This window comes from Silurus aristotelis (assembly GCF_946808225.1).
Source record: "Silurus aristotelis genome assembly, chromosome: 4".
In the NCBI taxonomy this organism is placed as follows: domain Eukaryota; kingdom Metazoa; phylum Chordata; class Actinopteri; order Siluriformes; family Siluridae; genus Silurus; species Silurus aristotelis.
In genome coordinates, this window is record NC_139577.1 from 21,547,686 (window position 1) to 21,575,633 (window position 27,948).

General features: G+C 35.1%; 1 protein-coding gene across 2 annotated transcripts; it reads left to right on the forward strand.

Moving 5' to 3' along the window:
* On the forward strand, positions 1-27,948 carry LOC310725108 (heparan-alpha-glucosaminide N-acetyltransferase). 2 transcript variants are annotated; one of them, XM_083539736.1, is made up of 18 exons: positions 1-131; positions 642-736; positions 994-1,115; positions 2,858-2,973; positions 6,135-6,204; positions 6,737-6,803; positions 7,435-7,514; positions 13,164-13,240; positions 14,472-14,502; positions 14,983-15,143; positions 17,648-17,760; positions 17,906-18,027; positions 18,902-19,025; positions 19,121-19,207; positions 21,749-21,826; positions 25,476-25,546; positions 27,025-27,137; positions 27,239-27,948. In XM_083539736.1, exons 2-18 carry the CDS (start codon positions 656-658, stop codon positions 27,418-27,420), a joined length of 1,695 nt encoding a protein of 564 aa, XP_083395862.1. In that variant the 5' UTR covers positions 1-131; positions 642-655; the 3' UTR covers positions 27,421-27,948. The 2 variants fall into 2 exon arrangements, with proteins under 2 accessions (XP_083395862.1, XP_083395861.1); XM_083539735.1 differs by having other exon boundaries at positions 6-108; positions 27,239-27,947.

Consider the following 27,948-nt stretch of genomic DNA (forward strand, 5'->3'; position numbering starts at 1 on the left):
AAAATAGTTCTGTTGGGAAGCAACTGATTATGGAGCTCTCCATGCTAAGACATATTTTATGCATTATTTTTCTCACAATAGGACAATGTGAGATGACCATTAATACAGGTAGCATACAGTTTACTACTAGAGTAAGTGTTGACATTTAGGAATTAGAAACTTAATTATTTGTGACATTTTAATTGTTCTGTCATTTCAGTGCTTTGTAAGCCTTTATGGCTGTCCTAGAGTGCTATATGATTTACTAGTGACTCGTTTTTAATCACAGCACCAAGAAATGTATAAGATTGTGAAGAAAATATGTTCTACGAATGCACCATGTTTTGTGAAGTTGTGTTAGTCTGGTAAACTGCTCCTTTTTTTTGTGCCATGCATTAAGAAAGGCTAGAACATATCTTTTATTTCTATAAAATGATGAAAACTTATTTGATTTTGTATTATTAGTTGTCTAGAATTTCTGCTATATTTCTAATAATAACAACAAGTTCCCTGATTTCATGGGAAACAAAAAAATATTTTTATTCAGTCAGTCAGTAGTTCTATGATGGTACATATTGTTATTGTGTGTACATTGTGTCTAAGCCATAGTTGTAAGAAAATGATCAGTTCCCTGTTAAAGCAGTACCATTTTTAAATTGCAGAAACTACCCTGAAAATGGACCAGGCCTTACTAACAGTCTGTAATCAGATGTCCTATGGGCTTGAAATTCTCTACACTTCAGATTACTGCTATAAGGTATTACTTGAAGGATTTCATTTTTCAGTTATCATAATGTTCTGTATATACATTTGCTGACTGGTGTTCCATAATCCAAAATGACTTGTACTGGTTGAAATCATAAGCAATTCCATCATTGGCTAACATAATTGGCTGAATATTAGATGTAATATTCTAAAACATCAACAATTTTATGTTTTCTCTTTAAAATATAATACAAAACTGGGGCCAACCAATTTATATTTAAAAAAGTAATATGCACATACTGTCTGCAGTGCTTGTACCAACATTTGGCTCGCATGGAAGCTGGACCAGGAAATGTGTCTGTGGTGCTGCACACACCATTCACATTAACCCTGAAAGCCTCACCTGTGAATGCCACTAACACTTTATGCAGGTAGGACTAAAAGTTACACTGTAGCTGTACTTTAATAACCAGGTTGTTGCAGATCCACATTTCTTTTTTGAATGGCAAAGTAGTAAAATTTAAATATTTTGTTTAAATGCAAAATCTTTTTTCATTTGGATGGATTACTTAACATCAAGATCCCTGTCTATAAATCACTGTCCATATGGACAGTCTAATTCAATTTATGTGGGCTGAAGCACCTTGACATGCTCTAAATATACAGCTTTAATAGCAGGAGATTCCATTTGCAATCTCTTAACCTACATAGACCACAGTGTGTCAGCATTTGACCTGACTTTAGGTCCTAGGTGCTGGCCTTTGGAGGATATCTCACATGCTATTGATCTTGCTGCCATTTGGGGTTAATAGGAGCAGACAATCAGAATAACGAAAAGAGTCTTTTAGACAACAACACTACAAGGATCTCCTGAAGCCCCACCTAAGATAATAAGCACTGATATTCAGTATCCATATTTATATATTATAATAATTCAAGAGTCACCAAAAGTGAAGCATTCTATGTAGGGTTTTGTTATTAAAAGGGTGGTGGGAAATTAAACAGGTATCTGGTTGCATAAGATGAGGTGCTGTGTCTTTACTGCATGGCCCTAGGCTGGGGTCTAGTCTTGTGCTTCTTAAAGATCAATAGTAAGGTCCCTTTCCAGATGGAGCTACTATTGATTTACCCTCCCCCTCAAATGAACATGACGGCTGGTATGTCATCCCCAGAAAGATCAATGAATTCTTGTAACACACACTTTTGGGATAAAACAGGAGATGATTGGTGATTGTTGAATGTGATTAAGAAGTGCATTTCTACCTGCCGTGCTCTAGGTGGCTCCCTCAAGCCTCATGAATACTAAGCCTTATCTTTCACTATACAATCAAATAAAAGCGATGCTGACTTGCCATTTTAAAGTTCAGAGTTGAGTAAATCAGTTGTAAATAACACTTGCAGCTCTTGTATTGATAATTTATGAAACAACATATTAAGTAATGTATAATAATCACACAAACAATGTGCTGTTATAGTTACAAGCTATAAATGATAGTAGATGTTAAATAAATTTGCTTAAATTTGAAGGACGAAATTACATAATGACTTTCATAATATGGTACACAGCCGTAAGCATTATAGCCACACATCGTTTGCCAAGGTTGGTGTGCACAGGGTTCTGACCCCAATCCCACTGAACACCTTTAGAATGAATTGAAATTCAGACTACGTGCCAGACCTTTTACCCAACATCATTGCCAGACCTCACTAATGCTCTTGCAGCTGAATAGGCAGAAATTCACAGAGATGCATTCCAAAATCACGTGAAAAGCCTTCCCAGAAAAGTGATGTTCATTATAGCACCAAGGGGGGTGGAATAAATCCTAAATGGTATGTTCATCATGATCATAGGTATGACTGGTCATGTATATTTATATTATATATATATATATATATATATATATATATATATATATATATATATATATATATATATATATATATATATATATATATATATATATATTATAAACATGTAAAGCACAGATTACAGTATAAAACCTTATGTAAAATATTCAACATGTTGCAGCTGTAACCAGAAACTTTTAAAACTCCATTCAAATTATAATATATTTTATTATAGTTTTATTTTGGATAATCACAGTCATAGTAAAATTCTGGATATGTCATTAATCATAGTTAGTATTAACATTTAACTTTCCCATTATTGCAGTTTAAGCTATCTTTTTGAAGAGGCAGGACATTATTCTTTTTGGGTCACACCTGGAGATGCACTTAAAGTAACCTGCTCTATTTCTCTGGATCAGTTTCCACATAACACATATCAACGTAAGTGCAAACTACTTGAATCATTGTATAAAACAATGCCTTTTTTTTTTCAGTTTAGCAGACAGTTTTATGCTGTCGGAACATCTCAAAGTTTCTACTTCTGCTTACAAATTCACACATCACCAAGACTATATGATTTACATGTCTGTAGTTACAAAACAGAATTATAATAACATCTATACACATCTTACAGTGTAACACTTAAATCATTGCTACCTGTGATTTAATCAAATCAAAGATTCTGTTGGATCCGTATGTCAATATTAATCGAAACATCTTGTGATCTTGACTTCTGTGGAGAAATGTTTTTTTTTTTTTTTTGCATCCCAGGGGCTGGATCTGTACAATATTGATTCAATAAGCTGCACCTTTCTTCAAAAAAAAAAAAAAAAAACAGCTAAAAGGAAAGCTTTTCTGCCATGTTTGTTTTGGAAAATGCCCCATGAGAGGAGCATTGTGGGAAATACATTAGAGGGGCAAGGAGGATTAAGACATAATGGGATTTTGAAAGCACCATGCTCCATAATGCAGAGTCTATTTAACAATAGTGCAGATTATGTTGTAGATCAGACTTTAAGGGTAAGTAACCATTATCTGCTAGATATATGGCCAGTGTTGCTAAACTCTGGCCCGCATGATGAGCTTCCATTAGCCGCACTGTCCGGTGATTATATGCAGGCTCCGATGGGCTCTCACAGCTTAAGTAATCGGCCTGGTGATCAGCTGGCTGGAGGCAGAGAGCACAGCAAGAAGCTGACCATTGCACACTGGGGCATGACCAGAATGTGCCAGACCCAAAGAGTATTTTTCCTCAGTGTTATTAACAAAGGCTTAGTCATTCATGTATTTATTCATTCATCTTTAGTAATCACTTTATCCTGGTCAGAGTCATGTTGAGATTTAGCTCGTGAACACCATCACTACATAAAAAAGAAAATTCAGTGTAAGCAGTCAAGCATAGTTTACAGACATATTTATTTGCATCATATTTGTAATAAAAACCAGGTGTCTTACAGTCAATAATATGCAAGTATATTTATAATATTGTAAAATGATTCTCAGAGTTTATTCCAGGTTAAGCTTGTTTGTAGCATTAATTAATTGTCATTAGGAAGAAATAGTTACCAAAAGTCACCAGAAGATGTATTATAGTCCAAAATCCTATTAGACATTACAGTAATATTTTTTAATAATCATTAAAGATCTTTAACCACCAGCATATATGTTTATTATCATGGATTATGTAATGCCTTTCTATGAAGTAGCTTTTAGAAGTTTTAAATGCTTCCTAGTACTAGCCTTGATATCAATTATTGATAAATTTCTTTAGAATTACTCAGAAAGCCTATTTAAATGTAGCTGCCTTTTTCTTCTGAATCAGAACACAATGTCTATAGTGTTATAAATAGACAGAACAAGTGCTTCATTTGGTCTTTGTTAGGCTTTTGTTATGGACTTTATTACACTGTTTTATGAAAGTAAAAAACTAATGCCAATGAATTCTATTTTACTGTGGACACACTGAAGTAGTTACAGTTTAAACATGCAGTTAGTGCTGATTAATTTCCTCTGCATGGTATAGTAGTCCTTCAGCTCAGTCATCACAATGGAGTTTCAGTACATCACTGCTTTTTTTTCATGGTGTGTATTCACTTGCTGATTGAACGGCCATTTCAGTGTTTGTTTTTCCAAACAAACGCCTTCCCCTTGCACATGTGGTGGTTGCCAGTGTTTCACTTTTTCTTCTGGAACTTTTAAAAAGTGTGCCTTCTGGCAGACCCAGTCACGTGTTCCATCATGCACTGAAAAAAATATATTCTATTCCACACTCTCTTACTGGTGATCCAGGGTTTTAATTGCACAGATTGATCTGCAGTGACAAGGGTTTTTTTTGTACTATGCAACAGGAAACTATTGGGCTCTTGAGAGTCTCTCTGTGATTCAGAGTGATTGGGTTTCAACCCTGCCCATAAGATTCACAAAATCATGTAGGCATGTAAATGTAAGGCTCAAAGGCATTATTTCACTCCAAAAAATGGTTCACAATACAGTACAAAAACTAAAAAAAAACCATTCTGGTGTTTTAATGGTGTTTTTATGTAAATATGTGGTTTGTGGTAGGAAGAATCAGTTTCAAAACCTTGCTGGAAAATACACAGTGGCACAGTGGTGAATGTAATGTTTTGAACAGTGGTGGATGTAATGTCCTGAACATTTTTGTTTTGCTGGTATTGATTCATGTATCGACAAAAACGTAGATGATTTCTTCCCATTAATGCTGAACCCTAATTAAACATAATAAAACCCGAGCTTGTATTAGTGATGATGTTGAAAAAGGTAGAGAAGATACTGAGAAATTATGCTTATGTAAGAGATAACAGAGAGATAATAGGTTACATTTTTACTCAATTAAAAGTGTCCACTCAAATGTATTTTGTGAAACAAAAAGGTTGCTACGTACATAAACATTAAAAGGGAAAGGCAATGCCATGTCTTCATGTGCAACTTTTAAAATATCTTTGTGTGATAGAGTGAGGTTTGCATAAAAGCAAGTGCACCTTTTTGCAGGAAAGACACCATTACATATTTGTACAATTGGGCAAATGCATGATGCTACGAGGTTTGTTAATAAATTAGTCAGGAGCAAAATGTGCTGTAAATAACCGATATCATTAGCTATAATTTTAGTTAGGTTATTTTAGCTAAATGTATCAATTCTATAATTTAACCTTGTATTAGAAGAGAAAACAAACCAACATAGTTAACTATCACCAATCTTCTAAGCTAAAACATTATTGGATGCTAATGAGCCCATACAGTTGATACACAGTGGGGTCCAAAAGATTATTTGTCATAAGATCTTTTGAAGGTGTAAATAAAAATGTAAGTAGGTAAAGTAAATGTAATTAAAAATATTGCATTTCAGTAATACTCAGGTAAATATGCCTGATACATATAATACTTATGAAGTATGTAATGAACTACAATCATTCAACTACATTTCACATGCGTTAAACATACTATAAAATCCTGTAGCTTTGTCAATAAATTCATGTTAAAAATGCATATAACCTGCTGTTTGTCTCTTGGATTTTAAGGAAATCATCATGTTAGCCAAATATTTTAGAGCAGTCAATATTTAATTATGTGTATTTTTACAGCTTTGTGGGTAGCTGCACTTGTTCTAGCCCTTTTGACCTTTATTTGGGTCTCCATCCCTTTTCTGTCCAGGTAACACCTTTTTATCAACACTCTTAGCTCAAACTGAATCATTTAAAGCAACGTAAATGTAACTGTATCATCTTAACAATCACCGTAATCAATTACAGCTAATATTATTTAGTGTGTGTTTGGCTTGTTATAGTTTTTGAGTCTGATAAGGGAATTTTGCCAAAAAAAATATATGAGCACTATTTAGTAAATGGAATGAATCGTATGGAATAATGAACATTGCTGCATGTGCTTAATTTTTTATAATTGCTTATAATGGGTGTTCGATATCGCTAACTACGCTGACAAATACTCTGTCAGTGATGTCTGGGATACTCCAAACTGCTATAATAACTTTTTATTCAGGTAAAACTGCCAGTGTATGACTGCATGACAGAGATGCTGGTAGTGTTTATTAATCAGTTTCTTGTAAAAAAAAATAAATAATCAGGCTTACAGACTCATTATTATAGTCATACATTAGCATTTGGAATTCTTTGCATGATATGTATACATGACAGTCATATTCTATAATATATTTCCTGTATTATAGATGTAGCTGCACATTAAGGCTCAAAAAGCTCATTTGTTGCTGTGGAGGTAAATACTATATGGAAAGGGTAAGTGTGGTAGAAGACAAAATAGCTTAAACATTGCTAACAATTGCCACTTCTGGTTAAATGCACATAATATTGCCAAGTATAAATACAAGTGCAGTCTTATTAGAAAAAATAAATACCAGACGAAATACATTATTTAATGTCCCTCGTCTTTTTGTTCGTTCAATGTAGAATGAGCTCTAGTTTGATTTGGATGGTCTTAGACTCCTAGTTTGATTAGCCTTGTCTGTAGCACTATGTTTAACCATTGAAAGAGCCAGAGCAGGAAGATGTTTGTGCTAATTCCTTTGTGATGGATCTTTCTGCCAGCACAAAACCATATGGGAAATGGGAAGCTCTTCCTTGTCAAATGAGCGATACTGTTCTTGCTCACTGAACGTATTCATCTAGTCTGCTATATTAACAAAGGCAACAGTTTTGACCACAAATATGCAGACGATTGCACATTTGCTCTAATATTTATCCAAAATTATCTGTCATATTTTACAACCTGTTTTTTCTTTCCAGAAATTCATGTTCAACTGATTCATTTATAATAATTTTTATCATGATGTTTTCTTTATTAAAATGTATATATATGGTATTCATTATTCTCAATGTGCATACTGTATTTGTTATGTTTTTTATATAGGAGGAGACCACAAATCAAGCCAGTATGGACCTAAGCCAACCAAAATCATCTCGTTTAAAATCATTAGACACATTTCGAGGGTATGTTCTATTCAATGACTGAAATTCTTTTGATATTCAAGTCACCACACGCAAACATTGCTGTCAATATTGCATGCTAAATATTTTTCTGTTTAAAACTATGTTTACTAAGAGTATCTATTTGATATCTACAACCAAGTTAGCTGAAAGGTCACAGACTGGACACAAGCTCACTTGATCCATTGTTATCTAGCGGTTGCTTGGGGCATCATCTCTAATGTCTTATGCTTCTATGGAAGAGAACAGTGGATTGCTGTTGGCTATGGGTGATGCGATTTAATCTGGAGGCCCAGCAGGATGTAATAGTGGCTGGAGGGCAGACACAAAGCATGTTTCTCCCAAAACAGGAAACCGCCATGGCTTTGACCTCCTTCTTGCATTAAATTTGATGTAATAATACTGGCAGCATATCAGCACATATTTAACAACCTGCAATTTTAAAACTGGATATAAGGATATAGGATATAAGTCCTTAGATCAGTACCTGAGTAAAAGACATCATATGGCATTTAGCTGGAAATATATGCCAGCAGTCATTATTGATAACTTTGATAAATTGAGATCATATTTCATGTTACTGGCACTTTTGGACCCTGGCTGCTCTGTGTAGATGAAAGCAGGTTTTAAAGCCTGGGTAAAGAAATATTAAAAATTAAGACATCTTTTCTAACAATTCAGTTTCCAAAGTACTCTAGCAGTCTTACTAACAAAATCCTTTTTGTATGGGTATATGTTGTTGTTTTTTTTTGTTTTTTTATCTCACACACACACACACACACACACACACACACACACACACACACACACACACACACACACACACACACACACACACACACACACACATATATATATATATATATATATATATATATATAGTATTTCCAAACTGCAGGTGTGTGTGTGTGTGTGTGTGTGTGTGTGTGTGTGTGTGTGTGTGTGTTTTTAAAGGTAATTTGGTGTTTAATGTTCCAGTAACTTCTGCCACATTCTCATAAAGAGGAGTGCTTATAAAACCAGATGTTTTAATCTATCTACACCTGCTTGTGCTTGTTGAAATGCAGCAGCTCATTTTTTTATTGAGCCTAATGGATTTCTCTGTGTCATGCCAGGCTCTGTAATATGCCTTTATAGTGTGTCTATAATGCCTGTGTAAATATACATCAACTATACATGCAGCTATAATGTAACAGCAGTTATAGATGTTCATCCTACCAAAATCCCTTTTATTATATTATCATCAATTTTGGCTTGTGTATCCTGACACTTGACAGCTGTAATCAAATATTTTTCAGTGCCTGGGCAATTGCATGCATTGCAGGTATTGCCACAATATAGTCCATGCTTTTTTTGTAAGATAGAGTGCCTGTTAGGATACTGCAATTGTTTACATGTTTACATGTAAAAGTGAGTTACATCATAGTCATGCATCTAAGGAAGGAACGAAGGAACTTTGACAGTGTGGAGAACTTTAAGCTCATTCTGTTCTACGTGAATGTATTTATATCATTTATGTTTATCATCTTCAGAAGCCAAAGTGAGATTATTTATGGATACATTTATATAAAGAGGGTTTTGCTATGCATATTGTGGGCGACCAAGATGTTTAATAGTCAATACAGCTACAAAATATTCAATATTAATATTTATTTTGTCTGAGGCCTCTTTTTGAATATAATAAATTTGAGACTTTGTCTAGAATCTTTTCCCTTCAAGGTTGATTATTATATCGCCTGTCTTGCAATAAGTTAAAACTTTCTACTGATGACATAAGCATCTGTCAACTGAGCAGAGAAACATTGCATTTAGTGTGCCAGATGCCAATGACATGATGTTGATATAGTATAGTATAACTGAGTACTTTGCTGCCATTTTAATTTTTTAAAAAGGATCTGAGTTTTGATCTTGGCAGTGGAAATCCTGTTGCCAGTTTTCTCATAAATATGATTAACTTGTTGACTGGGTTTATACTAGGTATTCATATTCCTCTTTTAAATTGGATTGAATAGTAGAAACTGTTGAAATTTTTTAAAACTTAATTCCCTGTTAACTAGCACACATTTTTGAGATGCAGATGATACACACAGAAATTGCTAAATGTTCATGCAGGTTGAGAGTTGTATAATATATATATATATATATATATATATATATATATATATATATATATATATATATATATATATATATATATATATATATATTGAATAATGTAAAAAAGGCAATATTTTGTCACTAAATTTATAAAGCACATATTAAAATACATACAAAAATGTAAATGTTTTTTTTTTTTTTTTACAAGAATGGTAGAACCTTTTAGAAACCTGAATATCCATATAGATAAAATATTGATTATATAGCAAATATAAACCCAAATATATAAAAAAAATAAACCCAAGTAGTGTATAAATGTAAAATGCACAAATGCATATTTTTCTGTTTATATTTAAAACAAATTACAATGATGTAAAATATAGTTAATTCATGACATCTAGTCATTAAGGCTAACAGCCCTGAGAATTTGAACTCGTGACCATCTGGTCATTAGCACAGAAATTAATCACTGAGCTACTACTGCTTAAAATCATACTTCATTATCGACCATTTTGCTAGTTTTTGAATTATAATATAGATGGATTTACTGCTACTGATTCTAGTACTTATCACTCTAAACTACATTCTTGTAAGTTCCCACTTATCCAATAGCATTTTGTTTCAGCTTTATTTCACCTGTACACCATTTCTGAAATGATAAGTATTCATAGCATAAAGGAGACAATGGCAGACAACATTTTTATCGTTTGATCATACAGCAGCGATTTTCATCAGCATCAAGTGGTACATTGTGTCAGACACCGAGAAGCTTTTAATTTAAATGATAGATTCCTATATTGCCAAAATCTGCTCGAGTCTCATCTGGAAAACGACTTAACCTTTGTCTTTGTTACTATGGTTACTAATGGATGGAGTCACAAATTTTGTGTGTGTGTGTGTGTGTGTGTGTGTGTGTGTGTGTGTGTGTGTGTGTGTGTGTGTGTGTGTGTGTGTGTGCACGTGCCAATGTTGAGAGAGTGAGAGAAAGAAATCGAGAAAAAGAGAGAAAGATCTGCCATACTTAATAGTCTTCTTTGGTAGATGGCATGCGATTAAAATCTTGTATCAGCAGGTTAGCCCTAATGGTCTCTGTTCTGATCTCTTAATTGAATTTTATAAGGAAAAACAAGGGAGGGCCAGTACAGATACTGAGTCTATTCTGGGGCTTTCCTCTGATCTCTTTGTGATATTTAAAAAGGTTCTGATGGACAAATTCCACAGAGAACAAACCACATGAACCATAATCTGGACACTAAAAGTCTTACAGTTGAGATATGATGTTTGTGTTGTAATGGTGGCTATAATGTCTTCCAGTATACAGAAAATATGCATGTAAACAAGCATTCAAAACAGCACACATTTTGAAGAAGCATAAAAAACGAATGTTGCTTATTTAGTGTAGTGTTCACTACATTGCCACGTGAGCAGCTTGTACTAAGCTACATGTCTTTAATACATTTCAGCAGAGAGCTTTAGTCAGCAATTCTGCGTGAAGAGATTCAGAGGGCAGGCATTCATTTCTGGAGTGATTCATAACACGTAGACTGCATTACCTTGCAGTACACTTTTCACACAATATATAAAACATAAAGCTTCTGCTCTAAGCCTGCAGACCTGAAATATGACAGTGTCTTGTTTATTCCTTTCTATTGACAAGTGGACATTGTTCTTTTTTGTATTGTTGTGGGCATTTCTGAAAGACTGATGAATCCATCTTCCAACTCTGTGGGTGTTTTGCTTGATGTTTTTTGTAAGCAGTGCTACATGTTTGTGCATTACATCACTCTCAGTTTAAGCCACAGTCAAGCCATTCAAACCAACAAAGTGGCAGACGGGGAGTTGTTGAAAGCACTAAAAGCAGCGGTTTGGAGCCTGTTTTTCTTTGAAAAATATATAGATGGTAGAAGACAATAATCAAATTTTTAAACTCTGTAAATGTATTGATTTTACATCGATAGGTATTAAAACCTCACGTTTTGGCTCACAGAGGTGCTATCATATTTAAAATATAAAGCATGTCAGATGGGGTTAACTTCGGCACTAATATGATGTACATATGATGTGATTGTATTATTTTAAATTGTTAAAAAAAAATTGCCAAAAAGGAGACTAACGTTCGATATATATATATATATATATATATATATATATATATATATATATATATATATATATATATATATATATATATATATATATATATACACAATTCCTTTATCTTGGCTTGTGGACTATCCAGAGTGGTAACAATGGATGTGAGTATTTACCCCAGATTTGACGATACACCATACACACAAACACTCTTAGATTGTCTGGTTTTGAAATCCTGATATAAGTGTGATGTATTTGTACATGTGCTATAGTGTCTAAAATGCGCTATGCCCAACCAGACATATAAAATATACATATATAGGTATATATACATACATTAAATGCAAGTGCTGAAATTTTTAAACCAAGCTATCTCAGGTTTTAGCTCACCCTTTTACTTATAAAACGCAAGTCCAACTGAAAGTCAAATACAAATGTTTTAGACAAAACAAAGGAATTATTTGCAATAACATGGTTGCACAAGTGTGCCCACTTATACTTGATTAATTCTTTGTTAAAGCACTTTTTGCTTTTTGTTTGATTTGGTACCGCATGGTTGATTTGGTCAACTATTACTTTTAAAAATAATTCAGATCAGAAAATTGTGAGGGGATTGCCCATGCACAAACCTCGTCCACAGGTTTTTTATAAAATTTAGACCTGGTGTCTTTAAGCCAATCGTTTGTTGACTTAGATTTCTGCTTTTGTTTGTTACCGTGCTGGAAAGTGAAATCTTCAGCTGTCTCACAAAGGCCTGCAGGGTTTGTTCAAAAATAGATTAGCCACCTTATCCCATAGCCCATAAATCTAAACACAAGAAAATTGCTATATACAGAAACCAGTCAATGCTTCAATGCTGCTGTACTGTAGGTCCCAATTTGGGAAGGACGTTCGTTTTCTTGGTAACGTCACTCAGTGCACCATTTTCTATACTTGTTGATGAATGTGAAGGTATTCTATTGTACATAATTACATATTTTGGATTATTATTTTGTATTTCTTTTCTGATCAACACATTTCAACAATCCATCTAAATAATGGAACTCAGATAAATCCAAGATAATATCAAGAATTTTTATTTTTTAATATATTGCAGATTTTAATTAGGGTACATCAGTAACTTTTTTGACAAATTTATGACAGGTGTATGATAATTATGTTTCGACATGAATTAATTATTAGCACAGTCACATTCCTCATTATTAAAGTGTGTGTACCCTTGTTCAGCCAAAATTATTATTATTTTTCTTTGTTTCCTAAAACCTTTTTTCTATTTGTTGTTGCTATATTATAAAAGTGGTAGAAGACATGATTTAACTTGGTTTCATCAAAAAAACTACTATTTTAATAAAGAGTGTAAAGTTTTTATTTCCACTGTAGGCCTCAATGTAGTTCAGATTATTCAGCTGAACATACAAAGCTAAAATAATATGTAATCCTTTTGTTGTGTTGCTATGTTTGTAGCTTCTCTATCACCCTCATGGTGTTTGTGAACTATGGAGGTGGAGGATACTGGTTTCTTCAGCATGCACCATGGAATGGTTAAGTATTATTAGAATGTATTATATAGGTAGATAAATAATATGTAGAGTGGTAATAGGTTTTATGCCTAGCTCAAATTAATATCATTTCTAATTGATTTAGATTGTATTATTCATTTTCATAATGTAACTATCCTTTGTATTTTTATGCAGTATGAAGACTTCTCTTCTATTCAAAAGCTTTGCAGTAATGTGCTATTCACGATTCATGCTATTTAAAGGCACTATAGTGATTGTGTACTGTATTTATAAGCACAGTAGTAATAGTGTATGTAATTTAAGAGCGGTGTGGTCATGATATAGACTAATTTTGTTATAATAATGACATACCCTTTGTAAAAGCACTGCAATAATGATGTTCAGTATTTATAAGCACATTAGTGATGGTGGGCAGTGCAGTTATGATTTACAATATTTATAAGTACAGTAATGATTGTGAATATTATTCAAAACAGTGCAGTGATATGAACACTAAGTTCTGTACGCTGTAGTGATGTCATACTCTTTGTGAAAGCACTGCAGTGATGGTTTACGCTTTTTAAAAGCTATTCAGATTTATGGTATTGAACTGCAAAGCCAATATAATTCTACAGTTATGGCTTGGGTTTCAGTTTGGCCTGATTTCCTGACCTGTAGTAATTGTTATACTTGCTAGGAATGCCCATGTCATTGATACTTCCCCTTATCTAGTGGTTTATCCAGTGAAGTCATGGGTTCCTTCAGAATGAATAAACAAATGTTTACTGAGTGGAAACCAAATTAAAAAATGTTTCATATTGGACAGATTAATATAACAGTTATCCTTCTACTACTCTTCCTTTGTCTGTTGCATTGCATCTTTTCTATTGATGACTGTTCAATTGTAATCAAAGGTTTGTCCTGAAGATAAATATCACTGATCATCCTCACAGGGGGCAGCTTGGGATGCATGTTAAATTTTTAATGGGGATCGTTACAAAGTGCTTCTACAGGAGTAGTCACAGATGAACTCAATGTAAACTTGCTTGTGTACAATTTAGCTTTAACAACATAAACATGTTATGAGTAACACCGTTCAGTTAGAATAGATAGAAATGATAATATGGACATCATTACTAATTAATGCCTCTGTACAGTTTGTCTATTTGCATTTCACTTAGTAACAGGATGATGCATGCTGTGTGTGTGTGTGTGTGTGTGTGTGTGTGTGTGTGTGTGTGTGTGTACGAACATGTTCCTTTGTGTTTCACAGGTCTTACCATAGCTGATCTTGTGATGCCCTGGTAAGCTTCCAGCAAGTACTTAATAAATCAATACAAAATGATTACTTTCCATTTTCTGATTATAAGGTTCAGAAGCTAAATCTCTCTTCAAAATGATTCAATTCCAGACCTTTTTTCACACTGTGGTATAATACACATGCCACCCATTAATCCATCTTTCTCCATGGTACATTAAGGCTGAAACACTGAAATAAAGGCCAGTTTTTGGGTGCAGGAGAACTAAACAATTTGTCAGGCACTAATTTTAATGTATTAAATGAAAACTATGAAATAGTACTTCTAGCATTTCAGAATACTCTTTGTTGCTATGGGACACTTTCATCAACTTTAAATAACATCCAAAATATTGAATATCAACATTAGATTAACAAAAGATTATTCTAATAGCTTTATACTGTTGCTAAAATTGGAAAGGAGGACATTGGAGTATGATTTCGATGCAGTTGATTCAAAGAATTAAATTATTTTCTTTTTGGCCAGGTTTGTATTCATAATAGGGACATCGATAATGTTAGCCTTTAGTTCCATGCGAAGAAAAGGTGTGACAAGACTCCAACTTTTGCGCAAACTGAGCTGGAGGACAATGGTGCTCATGTTTATTGGGTTCTGCTTCATTAACTACAGCCCCAGAGATGGTTTATGTAAGTAACCAATAAACTTATAATTCAATACACTCATCAGCCAAGTAATTAAAGACACTAATACAAGACTATTCATGTGGTATACAGGTAGTACAAATCAGTTAATGTTTTAATCAAACATCAGAAAAGGTAATAAATGTGGTCTCAGTGATTTGATTGTAGCACTGTTGTTTGGAAAAGATGACCTGGTTTGTGCATTTCCAAAACTTTTAATCTCTTGGAATTATAACACAAACTACAGTATACTGTAAATTTAGTTTACACAAAATGTGCAAGAAAGTAATCGCTTCCCTGGACCTCTCTGAAGATCGGTTAAAAGAGAATGACCAGACTGGACAGACAAGCTTTTAGGAAACCTTCACTAATAGAACCCACTACACATTGACCCTTTAGGCAACAACAGCAGGCCACATCAATTTCCTCTTCTGGTACTAAGGCATAATTAGCATCATTTAATGCTCCAGCTTCCAGCAGTCTTCCATCAAAAAATCATCCAGAAATGTGCCTTGAATAACATTGGTTCAGAACAGGCGTGGAATAGTTAAAGTTTTCTAAAGAGTCTCTTTTCTGTGATATAGCATAGTGTAAATGTCATGGTCTCAAACATTGTATAATACATGTAGTGTAAATGTCACAGTTTTAGATTGTCTTAAAATATCTTCATACAAGGACTCAAGCTCAACTGCAGGGCAATGTGTTTAGTGTAATATTAATGCATACAAGAACAGTTTACCATCGGGGTCTAATGTTTTTTTGGCAGACTGTGCTGTTTGTCTGTTCACCAAATTCGAACGAACATGTGTCAGTATCAAAGGTGGACAGATTTGTTTTACTGCAATGCTGTACTAAAGTACATTTTATAAATATTTTTTATTAGAGAAAACCTTTATTTTTATATAAGTATGCTTTTTCTCACTACTTTGAAGTGAATACATAAATTGTATTAAATGATAAGCTGTTGAAAGGCCACAAACCTAACCCCAAGGTTCTCACACAAGTTTCTTTATAGTAAGGGTACTCTCACTGTATGCCTGTAACCATAGAAAACTCTCTCCATGGAAAGATATGATGCACAGGAGAATAGAACATATGTTCTTTGCATCGCATATATTAATAATCTATAGTTCTCATAGATCAGTACTTTAACTTTTGATACTTATAATACTTTGGCAGGGTACTATTACTTTTATTCGAGTACAGGAATGGTGCATTTTGTCTGCTGGTATGAATATAAAGTAAGCTAACATGTACAGAAAAGGACAGGTCCAGAGTGACAATGTTAAACCTCTAACTACATTAGGTAAGTCAGAAAAACAGTCAGGTTGCTGTTTGTACATTAGGCTCACTAATGCAGCTGTTTGTGTAGCTGTATCTGTAACTAGGTTAAACAAAATTTTGTTGTACTTTCCAGGTTCAAGCATATCAAGGGAATACTAACGGAGGTGTGCGGTGCGAAACCAAGCCCGGCTTTAATGCTCAATTAAGGGCGATAGAGTTTCACAGTGCCAGATGGACATTTGAAACTTTGTGTAATAGATTTATAGCTTTTACCTTAAACAGCAGATTTCACCCACTTTTATCAGATACATAAATAGTCACTTTAAGCTTATGCCTGAATACTTCATGGCAATTACAAATATTTAAGTTGTTTAGCTTAAGATTCAAACATCACCTGTGTGTTAGGGTTGCTGATGCAGTGGTTTGTTTTTCTGTCAGACCAAGTTTAGTCAAAGATGCACGGCTGGGGGCATGATTTACTGAAAAGCAATAATGGTAGCATAAGCATTATTACGGAACAGAGGTCCAGTGGACGTTCATCAAGTTGCTGACAGTTACATATCTCCCAGCCAATAACAGGGAACATGGTCTATAGCAGAGATGTACTTGTCTGATCACTTTCAAAGTACATTTCCTTCGAAAAGCACAGCTGTGTATTTTAACTAAAAGGCACCATCAGTCACTAAAATCACTTCCTCTCGTGCTGAGGCGAGGTGGAGTGTTTCCGCTTTATATTTGATTTGTTGGATCGATGATTGGGATTATATTGTTTCACACGGCCCTCCTCTATGTGCCACAAAGAGGTTTTCAATTAACTAAATGCACAGATTAGCATCAATCTTCTTGTCTGTGTCCGTTCTTCAGCACCCCTCAGCCTCAAATAAGTGCGATTAGTTTCCACCAGGCAGGTCACACCTCTGTACTGACAGACAAAATCCATAACTCTGATACACTAAAGCACTAAAAATCACCTTAACTTCAAGTCTATCATTTGCTTTAAAATAGGAGTTTAGGCTGGAAAGTTTTGCTTGTTTAAAACGCAGACCGCCTGATCATGAATTCGTAATTCATTTTAAATGAATGACTAACATAAAAAAAATTATCACTGTAAAAGTTACGAATATATTTTTTGATAGGTTTTTAAAAAGAATCCAACATTTTTGCATTTAGATATTTTATTTTTTACATTTCTCAATTTATATAAAGTGTCTTTATTTGCATTTAAGTGTCATGGTCCTGGCTGCGGATTCCTGGAGTGCTGCAGCGTCTGGCTTTCACATACTTCATCCTGTCACTGATGCAGATGTTCTCTCCCTACCAAGAAATCCCACCAACCCAGGTCCACCAGCATTTTTAGATTCTCAATGACATTTTTGCAGTTTGAGATTTATCAGTGTTTTGAGCCCATCACTAAACAAATACACGAAAACCTTTGCACTGAGAGCATTGTGCTGAGAGTTTGACTATTTTACTGCCATTTGCAGGTTCACTGGTGGATCCCTGTTCAGGATGTGGTGCTCTACTGGCCTCAGTGGATTTTTATTTTGCTGCTGGAGACGGTGTGGCTGTGTGTCACCTTCCTGCTGCCGGTACCTGACTGTCCCATGTGAGTTGCAGACGCTCCAGAGTGGAACACGTGCATAAATCCCCAATGCTGTAAACATTTATGAGCGTAATGCATTTCTGACACATGTTTAATCTACATCCTTGAGCTTGATCCTAATGTAATATGATCATGATATTATTCATATATCATGTTAATGTTTCTGACTGGGTGACAGGTATGTCGCTATCACTGTTCATCAACGTCACAGCACAGTGCCTTTTTAAGCAAGCGTGTCTTAAATTATGCTTTTGTATTTGTTATAGACATAAAGGTGTATGCAGTTATGGCTTGATTTGTGTGTGTGTTGTGTGTGAGAGAGTGAAAGAAAGAGGGCGAGAGAGAGAGAGAGAGAGAGAGAGAGAGAGAGAGAGAGAGAGAGAGAGAGAGAGAGAGAGAAAGAGAGAGAGAGGAAGTACATGCAAGCAGGCTTGTGTGTTGTGCAGCTCTTATGAGACACTCTTGATGATTTATGAGTGTGTGGCAAATGCTTCAGAGGGAATAATTAGCCAATCTCAGTCTGTCATGTGCACTAAAAGGAGACTGAGGCAGAAGATCCATCTTTCTCTATGTTCTTTTGTATTTTGTTCTTTTGTTCACCAGTATATTTTTGCTATTTTTCCCCCTCATCTCATATTCTATCTTTTATACACATTCTTAATCTGTCTGACCCTATAAAGGCATTGACAGACATACAGACAGCTTAGTTTCTTCACAAATGGATACACATTTTCTGCATCTTATTTTTGTCCAGAGTATAATGTAATGCATAAACAGTCAACTGCTACTCTTGAGGTAACAGAACATAATTGAGAAAATGACTACATTCAGTATTAGTGTGATGAGGATGAAATCTACATATACTTTTCTCCTGCAGTGGGTATTTAGGAGCAGGAGGTATAGGAGATAATGGTCTATATCCAAATTGCACTGGAGGAGCTGCTGCATATATAGATAAATGGTTATTAGGACACAATATCTACTGGCATCCAACATGCAAGGTAAGAATAAGAGATCTGCTCTGTATGCTGTAGACTTGATCAAGTTTCAAATGTTTTATTTTTACAGCATCTATTTTATGATCTAAATTTCACAGGCCATGTATCACACAAATCAACCCTTTGACCCAGAAGGAGTCCTAGGTACTATTAATTCTATTGTCATGGGATTCATTGGGATGCAAGTAAGTTCACAAATTTGTTATAGAAACTGCAAGAAGCAGATTACATAGTGTTCATGTGTACTTAAGTACCTCCCCCAGGGGCAGGTGAGACAGAAACTCACTTTTTATATCAGCCATGCAATGAATGATAATCCTTAACCCAAGTCCTCATTCACCAATATCCGATATTTTTTTAATTATTGGAATTACAAATGAGCTTTTTTGAGAAAGTAGTCATTTTAAAATATTGGGAAAAAAAAACAACATTGCCCTATGTTCTGTTTATTTGCTTGCCTTTTCTTGATGTATCATTGTGAATGAAAACATTCAATGCCACATACTCCATGTCATTATTATTGCACCTAGTGGTTACAAATGGGAATCACAATAAGTAATAGAATCACATTAGGACAAGTTTGCCAGATTGGGCTAGTAAAAAATATTCAGTGGTCTAAAAAAACAATGTTTTTTTTTAAAGCTAGTTATTTATGTTCTGTGTGTGTTTTGACATGTAGCTGTATTGTAAAGTTTGCTCAAATCTGGCAAATTTAGTTAATAAGATTCACTTTACTAATATCAGGAACAGTTAAACAAAGTTACAATTAAAAACATTCAAAACAAGATGCTAGATTGTATACTGGATGACTCTTAACTACCTTAAAAAGGTTTAATTTACTAGATACTAGCATGCAGTAAACGTTTGATAGCCTGCCCCAGCAAAATCAATGTTCATAGGACAAAAATGTGTTTATGCTAAGAATGACTTAATTGACAAACAAATAAATTGCATTGCAATGGACATTTTTTGTACACAGATGTGTCCCACCATGTAATACTAAACCAAAGGTAAAACTTATATCTTGATTGATGATGACTGCAATTAGAGTGTCTGCATAAAATGTAATTATTAATGAACTATATATAACATTTATAAAATTAAACACTTAGGTTAAATTAGGCAGTAAACATCAGGTAGCACTAAAAACAATCCAGCATTTTCACCATATTTGATTTCACCTAAATTAGAAGACAATTTGTATATAAATTTAAACAAACACTTATTTACGATTACATTATCCTTGGTAAGTACATTGTAAATTTACGTTTAAATGTTAGGTCTTACTTTGCCATATGAAACATCTTTATTAGTTTTGAATTAAATTGCTTTTTGTTTTGTAAAGGTCAATATTTGGGAATAACATTTTCCTGTTTCTACCCGACCACATGAAAGAGCCTAATATTGTTATTACAGGTGACCGGGGCTGGACTAGTTCCGCTAACACACAGCTGTTTCCTCTCAGGGACACAAAGCAGTGTTTAGTGTAATATAGTGTCCTATATATAGTGAGGTCTATCAGAGGATGAAAACTTTTCTCACCCTATAGTATTTGCATTGCTCTTGCGGGGTGAGAACTTGCCGTGCAAACCTGGACACATTGCTCTCTTCCCTGAGGGCGGAGATGAAAAACAGTTAGAGGCAAGGCCGTCAATCAACACGCCTTAGAAAACACGGCAGGTGTCGGCCTTTGGCGCTTGTGCCCGTCCACTAACGCGTCCTCGGCTGAGCCACATTCGTCATCACTGGCTTAATCAGTAAGCGTGGAGAGCAGTGAAACCCGACCTCAGTGTCAGGGACATAACCAGCACATCCGCTAGCAGCCTTACCAAATCCACCATGATGCAAGCGGAGCATTCTGTGAGCCCTGTAGTCCAGCAGTCAGGGTCATGATATGGGATTCTGGTTTTAGTGGAATTTATATTTGCATTGCATGAGGTTTAGTGTGGACAAACATAAAGTATATCCACTGCATATCAGTTCATGGTTTGCAATTGGATTCTATTGAATGGTTGAAAGAGTATACAGCAGAATCCTAAGCACTGAATTAACACCTTCATGGTTCATTTGTATCTATGATTTGTGATAGAAGAGTATCTGCAAGAATGAAAGGGAAAGTTTATAGGACTGTGGTGAGACCTGCGATGTTGTATGGATTAGAGACAGTGGCATTGAGTAAAAGACAGGAGGTGGAGCTGGAGGTAGCAGAGCTGAAGATGTTGAGGTTTTCGTTGGGAGTGACGAGGATGGACAAGATTAGAAATGAGTTTATTAGAGGGACAGCACATGTAGGATGTTGTGGTGACAAGGTGAGGGAGGCGAGATTGAGATGGTTTGGACATGTGCAGAGAAGGGACATGAATTATATTGGTAGAAAAATGCTGAAGATGGAGCCACCAGGTAGGAGGAAAAGAGGAAGGCAAAGGAGGAGGTTCATGGATGTGGTGAGGGAAGACATGCAGGTAGTTGGTGTAAAAGAGGCAGATATAGAGGACAGGGTGGTATGGAGACGGATGATCCGCTGTGGCGACCCCTAATGGGAGCAGCCGAAAGAAAAAGAAGAAGAAGATGGTTCATTTGTATCTATCTCGAACTTACATAAATGCTATAGAAGTTTATTAAAAACTGAGATTATTTCTGTGAAAAAAAAAACTACGTTATAGTATAGTAATGGTTAGCATTTTGTGTATAGGTGAGAAGTTATAATGTGCCTTTTATATTTCCAGGCAGGAAAGATTTTCCTCTTTTACCGCAAGCTGAACAATAAGATCATCATACGGTTCACAATCTGGGCTGTCATCCTGGTATGTTGTTGACTTCAAGTCATCATTACTTATTTTTGCAGTACAGAGACATAGGATAAATATTAGAATGCACTCTACAGCAGTAAAATATTTTAACTTTTAATAAAAAAAAGCACAATCTATTAATGTTGTGCAGTGTGTCTATTTGAGCTTGAACGCAATGGGAAGTTTATGGGTTCTATCTATCTATCTATCTATCTATCTATCTATCTATCTATCTATCTATCTATCTATCTATCTATCTATCTATCTATCTATCTATAAAATTTAAAAAATTGGTAAAAAATTGAAGTAAGCTCTAAACTGTCAAAGAAAAAAAGTTTCTAAAATAAAAAAAAAATAAAAAAAACACAATATTTTGAACAACTACTAGTGCATGTAGCACTTAACAGAAAAGAATAAAGATTGGAAAGGCTATTACATCTCTACAGAATGATGAGAAATATACATAATATCTAGATGTACTATGTACATGTACCTTTTGTGGCATACAAGTGTTATATTGCGTGTAGTTGCAGACAGTTAATGAAATAGGTGGGCGTCATATGATCCCTCTCTACATGCACGGAATGGGTTCCCAGGCAGAGACTGGTATCTGAGCTCTCTCTGGACTGGACTGGATGACTAGTGCAGCTTGTGGAAAGCTAACATATTTACTGTTAATGTTACATATTAATTACACAGCATGCAAAAATGACAATCATGTGTCTTACCATTTTATTTTTCCCAACATTTCTACACCTCCTCAGATAACTGTTATCCTACATGTCAGTTGGATATGCATTATAATAAATACAGTTGAATTGCAATAAAATATTTGTAGCTTAACAAACTGTGGTGTTCAATATAGCACATGCTGAGATTTACATTGCTTGTTAAAATAATTAGGTGGACTTAATTATAGGAAGAGGATTAGGGCTTTGGGAATAAAAGCTTCATCTGGGTGGTCTGGGTGGAGAAAGGGACATAAGCCAGAGGTGGTGGTGTGGTGTGGGAGGGCATTTCATCCTCTGTCCCCTGGGGGTTATGTGAGATGTCCACTTTTCAGAGAGCCTCCTGAACGAAAAAGACAGTAGGGTTCTGACAGTATGTTTAGCTGTAATTTAGAGGCATCTGTGTATATTACCATGTGTACACAAGGTATTCTTATGCAGATTGTACTTTTTTGTTGTTTCAAGCAAAAGCTCAAACACCCAAGTTGGAAAGCAGTAAATGAGCAAGACATTTTTGTGTGCAACTGTGTCTCTAATTAAGGGCCATGGAATATTGCAGGAAAATCCTGCTGCTGACTTGTTTTGGGGGTCTGGTAGCAGAGTTTCTGGAATGGCCTCTCCAGAGAGCACATGTGCTGATTGAAGGCTTTTGTCTGGCAGACCCAAGACATTAAGCTCAAAAGCACAATGGCCAGAGGAAAGCTCAGCCAATGTTATTCTTTGTATTTTAGACCTAGAACAATATTAGATTGATTTGTAAGAAAAACAGGAACAAATTAAAGTTGTTGTTTTTTTATCTGCACTGTTTTACCCATCTTTGAGAAAATACATCTTTAGCTTTATCATATTCTTTGACATTCACTGTAAAGTTAAAAGAATGTGTATCACTTACATTAAATACTTTGATATCACCAAAAAAGTGAGTTTGAACCACTGTGTGTAATATTCAGTAAAGTTACTTTCCTATTGCTCTTCACAGGACAGTTGTTATTCAGACTCATGGTTTAGGAAGCTATATTTTTTTCTGGAGTTTCTGCTGAACTGTACTGAACTAAACAGCAGTAGGGTCCAAAATTCAGATATTGAGTAAAAGATATTTCATCCAATAATTCATCAGAAAAATAAAGAATGAGATTTTGTATTATTTGTAAATTAAATTGATTTTATAATGTAAGACAGAACAGTAAATCATGATTGTAAAAGTACACAAGTGAACACTTTGAAACATTGTTTTGTCAAGTAGTTCTGAACATTGTGCCGTCATTTGAACAGTGTCCTTTAAAGTTTCATCACACTCGTGACATAACGATCCACACAGACTTTTTGTTTTTAATGCCATTTAATAAATTTCATAAGTTTTTTATTACATTATTATTATTATTATTATTATTATATTCTCTCTTTATTACCTCTTTCAGTAAAAAGGTAGAGTATGTCTTTTCATGGAAAGATATATTAAGGGAGAGAGCACATGTTGTGATCCCAGTTTTGGAAGATGCATGATACCAGTATTTCAGCATTTTCAATTTTATTATCCTCAGCTCCTAGGACAAATTGACCCATTATAGCTTCCATGTTGAATCACATTGGCCATTATGGCTGAGCAATATTGCTCAGGGTGGTGAAATAAAGCAACAGAGATCTGTTACACTTCACCTCGAGGCACAGCATGATTAAATAAGCTAGACAACAGTGAAACAATATGTAGATAAAATAAAGCTAAAGCATCATGTTGCCACATTTCACGCGTGCTGAAAACTCTACTGAGAATTGTATGGCTAAGGTTTGCCCAGATTTGTATTACAATGTCTGCACTCTTTAGGGGGGAGAGAATTTTCATAGTTTTTGCCAATTAATATTTATGTTTATGTATAATATACCATGAAGTAAAGATACTGTTAGAATTTTCTTGTTATGGGACACGAGGAATAGAAAAAACTTTTCAGCAGTTTAATGTGAAATATAACCTTTAGTACACTCCAGGCTAGACTGAAAAATATGAATCGAAATATTGACCCACAGAGCATAGGAGCCAGTACATACACCATAAGTTTAGCAAGCACCAGAACAACTATCAGTTATCACTGACATCTCTGGAGAGCAGTACTATTTAAGAGTACAAGCTGCAGGTTGAACAGTCTTTTCTATGGTTAATGCACTTTTGACACTAAGGGGTTATATTTTGGTGAAGCAAACATAATTGTCTCCCACCACATCAACAATGTAATAAACCATAAATTGAGAGAGTGAGGCTAGCAGCTGTGATGTGAATTCTGTGGCATGAGAAGATCTTTTGAAGCTGTGGTGACCCTACAGTATGTCCTCATAAACAATACCCCTGAGTTAATTAGAGTTCAACGATCAGTGGTTGGCCGTGTGAGATTAAAATTGAGCGATTGCCCCACATAGCAGTGATAGTCCTGTGTCCTGCCTACATAGCCTGGAGACTCAATCTAAAGCCAGCCAAGCTATTTCCACATCATTGATTCTGTCATCTATACAAATGATGGATATTCCTCTAACGAGCAGGTTTGGATGCCGATATGTCCTCCCCTGCCAAAGCAAAATACTTTTGTCCAAGTCATTTTCCGCTTTAAAAAATATACTTATTTTAACGATTGCAGTTTTTCAGAGGGCATAGACATAAACATTTGTGTGGACTAACAGAGTAAATATGTGTGTACTAACAAAGGCTATAGGACATCTAAAACATGTTATATGTAAGATGATATGGCATTAAAAGTTCTTCTTGGCCTATGAAAGATACTAGTGCATACTGTATTGCATCCAGGTCTTTAGGACTTGGCTAGACTCACTTCTAGAAGCTCAGCTAATCTGCTCGAATCTTTATTGTGCTACCCTAGATCTCCAGTGTCCGAGAGTGCTTGCTTTATTGCTCAGCATTGATTTGAAATCTGTTTCATTTTGACCCTCAGGGAATCATGGCGGCCATCCTTTCTAAGTGCACACGAGACTCTGGATTTATACCTGTCAATAAAAACCTTTGGTAAGTGCTTCCTGACCCCCTAAATCCAACCACTTATCTCCACAGTAAAGAAGGGATGAGTCTACAGTAGGCACAAATCAGAGGCTGCTAAAACACACATTTACTTACCTCTAACTGTGGACTTGCCTGTAAATAATCACTCTTTCACTTGGAGGAATGAAAATTGCCAGGTGATGCATCCTTTAACAAGATCATTCTTCTTTACAGCCAAGAAAGAGAGCAGCTTTACACTCTCAACTCTTCATCATGTACAAGACTAGCTCTCACTAGCATTCTTATATGCGACATAGTGAAATGTTGATAGCCATGATGATAGTTAGCACTGTATTTAACATCATGCTGCACTATTTTTGTCCTCTTATGTTAAGCAACATTAATTCTAATAAACTGTGCCATTCATATTTTTTTCTATTATGAATATAATGAATTGATAGTCATTCTGATTACTATGTGTGTGTGTGGTGCATGTTTGTGTCTTTGAGACTTCCTTCTTCCATCTATGCACATCTAAACCAATTACCTACATGAGTTTTACAGACAGTTCATAATATGCAGCTTATTGAGCCCCTGAGAATGTCTGTCTTGATTCCTAAAAGTAATTAACCATGAGCCAAAAGTCAGTTTTGGCTCTGCTTCAGCTGACATAAGAGATGCCTGCTGAAGCACCCTGGGATGCAGCCATTTTACATTAGATGAAAATTCCACCCAGCATCCTGGTACTTAGGACCTGACAGGATTTGTTGGCAGACCTCTAGATGTTTTTGAGCAGGTGCCAAAGATTCACTTTGGATGCTAATATTTCTCTTAGGCATAATCTCAGTACAGATTCAGTGCATTGTAAATTATTTATATGTTTCACTTGAATTGTGTTGTCGTTGCTATTGTTGTCTGTTCGGTCAGTTGCAGCCCTGTTGAATATACTTTAAAAATGCTGATGCTGATCCTATGTGCATGTGTGAAAAATTCATTAGAGTTCAATGTTATTAAAATTCTGCCATTCAAAGAAACAATGGGAATTCTACTGCCCACTGCAAGCAGAAACTTAACATGCTTACTGTCAGGTTACTGCTCAGAATTTGTATTAAGTAATAAAAATAGAAAGCAATGATGGTCAAAAATTTTAATTATTATTAGGTTAAATAGGTTACTTGGTTTCGACATATCAACATTAAAAGTTCAAAGGAGGGATATCCAAAAAAACATGAGGCTTTTAAATTACCTTAATGTTTATTTCATTTCTGGAATTTCAGATTTAAAAAAGGAAACAACTAATAATTTTAATAGCACAAACAAGAAACACACAAACTATTCAAGGGTTTAATAAGGGGTTTGTTGGATAGTTTTGGGGTTTCAGATTTCTGTTCTAACACTCTTTGACAAGAAAATATTCAGGGCCTGCCAGAAATATACTCCAATCTACATTTTCAACTTTTCTAAGGTTCTAAATTTTAATCTTTTTTGTTTTACTCATTTTCTAGGTCTCTGTCCTATGTGGCCTGCATGGGATCTATGTCTTTTGTGTTACTGGGCATGATGTATTTTTTTGTGGACATCAAGGGATGGTGGGGTGGCCAACCCTTCATTTATCCAGGTGTGAACAAGCAGTTAATGATAATCAGTTGTCTTATTATTTAATGTAATATTCTAATGTTTTAATGTGATTTAATGTATAAACTAATTTCTTAATTTCAGGAATGAACTCCATCTTGGTATATGTGGGCCATTCTCTGCTGGGATTTTACTTTCCATTCAGCTGGGAGATGCGCTACCAGGACAGTCACTGGGAGCCCCTATTCCAGAGCCTGTGGGGAACTGCACTATGGATTTTTGTCTCCTATCTACTCTACCGCAAACATTTTTTTCTCAAAATCTAAATCTGTCATTTGTTTGCTTGTCAATAGCGAACATTTAAATTGGATGGATGACCCAACTGCCACATACGTATCTTCTTTTTTTTCTCAAATTAATGCTTATATATTAGTCATGATGTATTAGTTTAATCCATAAAGCTGAATGTAGAATGTTCCAGTTCTCAATTAGTAAATAGGTATCTGTGCTAAAACATGCCTGTCTGATTTACTGTCTTCTGCAGACACCTGGGATTTTTTTTATTTGTTGTCAGTTGCATAAGACTCTGAATGCAGTGATTAAATCAAAGGGGCTAAAGTAGTACTTAACAAATTAGAATAAGTGATTCTGCCACTTCAGGGGTGACCATTTTGAAGCGGTTGCCATAGTCACCCCCCTTCAGGGCTGCAACACAGAGAGTGAGTACCATCTGCTCTTCAGCTGACAGTCTTTTAATAGGGGTCAAGCTGGACTGCTCACCAAGGAGTAGTTCTAATAAGGGCAACACTTTTCAGACTAATGCAAAATCAAGGAAATTACACTGCTGGCTGTAA